Source organism: Bactrocera neohumeralis, chromosome 5 (genome assembly GCF_024586455.1).
Source record: "Bactrocera neohumeralis isolate Rockhampton chromosome 5, APGP_CSIRO_Bneo_wtdbg2-racon-allhic-juicebox.fasta_v2, whole genome shotgun sequence".
Classification (NCBI taxonomy): Eukaryota; Metazoa; Arthropoda; class Insecta; order Diptera; family Tephritidae; genus Bactrocera; species Bactrocera neohumeralis.
The window spans coordinates 40,533,809-40,538,375 of NC_065922.1; the positions used below are offsets into that span (position 1 = coordinate 40,533,809).

General features: G+C 36.9%; 1 protein-coding gene across 1 annotated transcript; it reads right to left on the reverse strand.

The window, feature by feature from the left end:
• Positions 1-326: 326 nt before the first annotated feature.
• LOC126759976 (serine protease gd) lies at positions 327-4,031 on the reverse strand. Its single transcript, XM_050475274.1, has 5 exons — positions 3,376-4,031; positions 3,147-3,297; positions 2,778-2,988; positions 1,273-1,929; positions 327-1,219 (listed from the first exon to the last, which is right to left on the reverse strand). Exons 1-5 carry the CDS (start codon positions 3,586-3,588, stop codon positions 751-753), a joined length of 1,701 nt encoding a protein of 566 aa, XP_050331231.1. The 5' UTR covers positions 3,589-4,031; the 3' UTR covers positions 327-750.
• Positions 4,032-4,567: the final 536 nt, after the last annotated feature.

Sequence of the window (4,567 nt, forward strand, 5' to 3'; positions counted from 1 at the left end):
CCGACAAATGAGCAGCTTCTTGAAGAGAAAATGACGTTTGCAAAATTTCAAAACGATATCTTAAAAACTGAGGGCCTAGTTCGTATATATACAGACGGACAGACAGGCAGACGGACATGGCTAAATCGACTCAGCTCAACATACTGATCATTTATATATATATACTTATACCTTACAGGGTCTCCGACGCTTCCTTCTGGGCTGTCCACCTTTTTATTTGCTCTGACTCTATTGGTAATTCGGAAGGAAAAGATTTTACAATTATAGTTTTAGAGCAAAATTTTAGATGGAAATAAGTATTCGTTTTGAAAAAGTGACGAAATATGTACTATACTATACATATATTTAGAATTACATCAATTCACTTTAGCAAACATATAATTGCGACTGTATCTCTCCTTTACGCTATAACTTTTATAATGTTTAGTAATGCGAATATGACCACTTTTATATTAAAAGTAGTTATAATAGAATTTAAGTTGCCTTTAGAGTAAACAACAAGTAATATTTGACCACACACAAATTCAGCATTTGTTTTCGTCGTTTTCTTTGAATTAAACCATTTAATCAAGTAATCAAATTAAAAAAGTATGTATGTATATCTAAAGGAAGATAGTACTTAAATCATAAACCATAAATTAAATGAGAACTACGAAACCTATTTTGTTAGTAATAAATAGTAATAAATTGTATAATACCCATTAGGGAATAATTATAAAACAATAAATTCAATAAACATATAATTAATAGTTAAAGAGTAAATGCCATGATCCAATCTAAATATTTTGCCAAATCCGCATATATGACATATTGATTGTCGGTGCATTTCTTGTGCTGCGCGGGTAGAGCGGCCGAAACTGTACCACGCAACATCCAACGATTATTCCTTTCTAACAATAGTCCAGCGCCTGAATCGCCTGTACAAGGCCCGATAGCACTTCGAGTTACAGGTGAAGATGTTTGCAAACCTGCGCAGAAAGTGCGATTAGAGCTGAGACTGCGTATCCTTGGATTTGCCGCAAAACACACTTCGTTTGACACAATTGGTGCTTCGGTGATGTGTGGAACTGCGGCTGTTGTGGGTTGGTTATCCATTAATGGAACACCCCCGTGGGTGTGCGAAAAACCCCAACCTACAAGAAAGCCACGCTCCCCAATTATATTCTCAAGTTGGCTGTCACCGCTCCATAAACAAGCAGGAAGAATATAAGTGTTGAACCTGTTGAAACTTCAAATAGCACAGTTTCTTTTTTGAATGTCTCTAATAGCTACCGTATTCGAATCTTCAACACCAACACCGCTATGTCCGCATCATATGTTCCCAATGTGGCATCATATTCGGGATGTAGGAAAATCTCACTCACTGGTGCTGCGATAGAGTGCTCCTCATTCCAGTTTCGTAAATTGTGCCTTCCTAGAAATACTAGCACTTCATTGGCCTTGTGGTGTTGCCTTTGGAAGTGGAAACAATGCGCCGAACTTATAACCACATGTGCGGACACCAAAGTGCCAGCGCACTGATAAGCAAGCGATGTCAAATTATTCACGTAAATTGCGGCCAGCCATGGCCATGCTCCGCGCGTCAATAATGGCTGTGGAGAAGTAGCCAACGAAGAGTTGAAGCCGCCTAATTCCGTGCTAGTTACAATGCGGATGGGCGCGTTAGACAATAGTGTAGGAAGTTCATCACTGGATATTACTAGCGGAGTGCCGGACCTGTCATTGTGACTACTCGCTGTAGTAGCTTGAGTACCTGCTGCATATCTGCCGGATTTTTGGTAGGATCGCTGTACATTTGTGGCAAGGGTTGGAGCCTTAGCATTGTCAGCTTTTGCTGCTAGTGCAGTCAGAGGTGACGTCGATGCTCGATTATGTAAATGTGGCTTGGTTTTCCCGCATATGCTGTTTAGTGTCATGTGTTTCAGCTCACTGAAATTCATAAATATACATACTAGATTTTATAACAAGTGCAGAACATCGTTGGGAAGAAAATCAATTGCTGAAACTATAGTTCACGATACCCAGCTATCCCGAAGATACTATTTGCAAAAAATTTACGTAATTCAATGGGCTAATATGATGCCAAATATAGAATAAAAACGATTGTCGCTTGAAGGCCAGTATAAAAGCTCGTCTCGTTTCTATGAAAGGCTTCAACTGATGTTATCTAATTAATCTAATTAGAATTGTCCTATAAATTTTATAGTTATCAGGCAATTGGTTCGTGAGATATAACATGTTGAGAGACGTAAGATTAGATATTTGTAGAAAAATGGTTAAAAAGAAATTTAGGGCGTCAATAAAACACTACATTTCACTGAAACAATTTTTATTTTTTTTTTGCACTCTATGCCAGGCGAAGCAACAAGGGTTTTACCAAATGTTCTTCTAAAATTGATAGGCTCATATGGCTTGAACATCGAAGCAAATGAACCTGGTTGAAGCTATTGAAGAAGAAACCGTTAAAAAGTGAACAAAATGTTGCAGATGACCGAAAATTTGATATTCTTAATATACTATTAGGGTACGCAATGGCTCTTTGCCAAGTTAGTGCCGCGCGAACTCAAACGCAATTCAAATTCAGCCTCCCTGTGACCCTTACCTAATCTCAAGTCTCAAGAGAATACTCGCTGAGAAGAAAAAAAGTCTACCGTGTGGGTCTGCAATTGGCAAATGACAAACGTTTGAAAATATCTGCAAAAAAAACCCTTACGGAACTTATTTTTATAATTTAATAAATTTTCAGGTTGAACCCTTTCCAAATTGCGAAAACTTACATTTCTCCATGTGTGATTGGCAAGTGTTCCGCACTGAATTTCGTATCGGTTGACAAGAAGGCAATGTCATCATCGTCTTCCTCTTCGTCCTCCATCAGCGTAGCGGAGAATTGTGCGTGTTCCGGCAGTGTGTCTGACGGCTCATCATCGCCGATGAATGTAAATTTTCTTGTGTGCTCCAGCTGAATTTGTGTGACGAATATACTAAGATCTGCAAGCAACAACAATTTACGTGACACTGGTTGGGTTTTGCTTTTGCAACTATAAAACAATTTTCAGAAGCCATGAATTTAATTAACAATGCATTAAATACTATATACTTATGCCATATATTGCCATGTGGAACTATAAATATGCCTGCAAATTCACCTGATTGACCTACACAAATGACATGGTTGTTTGCGGTTACGTGCAGCAACTTCGGTGGAAAATGTGTTTTGGGAAATTTGATTTTATATAGGACCGGGGCATTGCTGTGAAACTGGCCGCGCGAAAGCAATTCAATTTCGCCTAGGTAACTCTGCAAATATAGTGTAAAACATTATTATCCAGAATATGCGTATTAATATGAAATATATAAAGCAGCGTGGGTGCGCACCGTCGTTGGCTTTCCACGCATGGAGAGTGTCACTTTAATTTGCAAAGCTTCCGCGAAGTCTGTATTACGCACAGAGAGAATGCCAAACCACTCCGCGCCATCGAAGCGATATTGAAAGATTTTCGGACACGGGCTGATGGGTATGCTCTGAGTAAAAATTCGATTTATTTGTTGCAGAATAATGATGAGGATGGTGGTGAAGTGGAGACGCATTCCGTATTAATTTATTTGCATTGCTTTTGTATTTGTGTGTGTGTGGTTTTGTGCAGCGTCAAAGTGCTTTGCATTATTGCGAGCGGTTAACCGATATTAAACAATTTTTTTACACAGACATGTAATTTTAAAATAATTGACTTTTATTGCCGCATAATAATTTTTCAGCATTACAATAATTAAACATTTGATATTATTATTTTGTAATGATTTTTTCTGCATTGACATTTAGTGAGGATATCAATACCTCTCGCCCTAACCTTTAAATTACATTTATTATATACATATATAGCTCTCAAACGAACTCGAAGCATTTGTTTTTACTTTTTCACCAGTTTCTTGCATGTTTTTCTCTGTTCTACTCTGTTTCGATTGCTTTTGTTGGAGTTAAGCAAAGGTTATGACATATATTTTGAGTATTGATCATGTATTAAAACTGAGTAATTTCAATGAGTAAAGAGAACGGCAAATATGTATGTGAAGGCTGATGAAATTCAGTTGAAACTGCAGTGGACAATGAGAACTGATAATGAGATCAGAAGCAACAGTTGATTAGCATTAAAAAAATATTGAAGTATTCAAGCTACCTTAAATCACTATAAGAAGCGATTTATTGTTCTTGCTTTTATTTTTCAATCGTTATCATACCACTTTGCAGCACTTTTCGTGAAATGGAAGCAACATTGTATAACAACTCCTATTCCAAAGAAGGAATAAGCTGTTCTAGTTCAAATACTATTTTCAATAGGATAAAGTAATAAGGTTTTCCAAATTAAAGGACAAACGTCAAAAAAACTTTAATAGTGAAATTTTTTCCAATTGCTATTTCTAGGCATTAGGTAGACTCTGTGCTTAAGAAATATAAGAAAGTACATAGATGCAGTAAAATTCAAAAATATTTTTATTTTTCTTTTCATGGAAATATAGGAAATTCTTTCTCTAAATTGGCAGTACTGCCAAAATGCATATAAAAGTGACT

Coding starts and splice junctions, on each gene's coding strand:
- LOC126759976 (XM_050475274.1), bottom strand. CDS start 3,588: ATGCGTCTCCACTTCACCACCATCCTCATCATTATTCTGCAACAAATA. Junction 3,298..3,375: donor TGCGTGGAAAGCCAACGACG/GTGCGCACCCAC, acceptor CTATATTTGCAG/AGTTACCTAGGCGAAATTGA. Junction 2,989..3,146: donor CATTTGTGTAGGTCAATCAG/GTGAATTTGCAG, acceptor TGTTGCTTGCAG/ATCTTAGTATATTCGTCACA.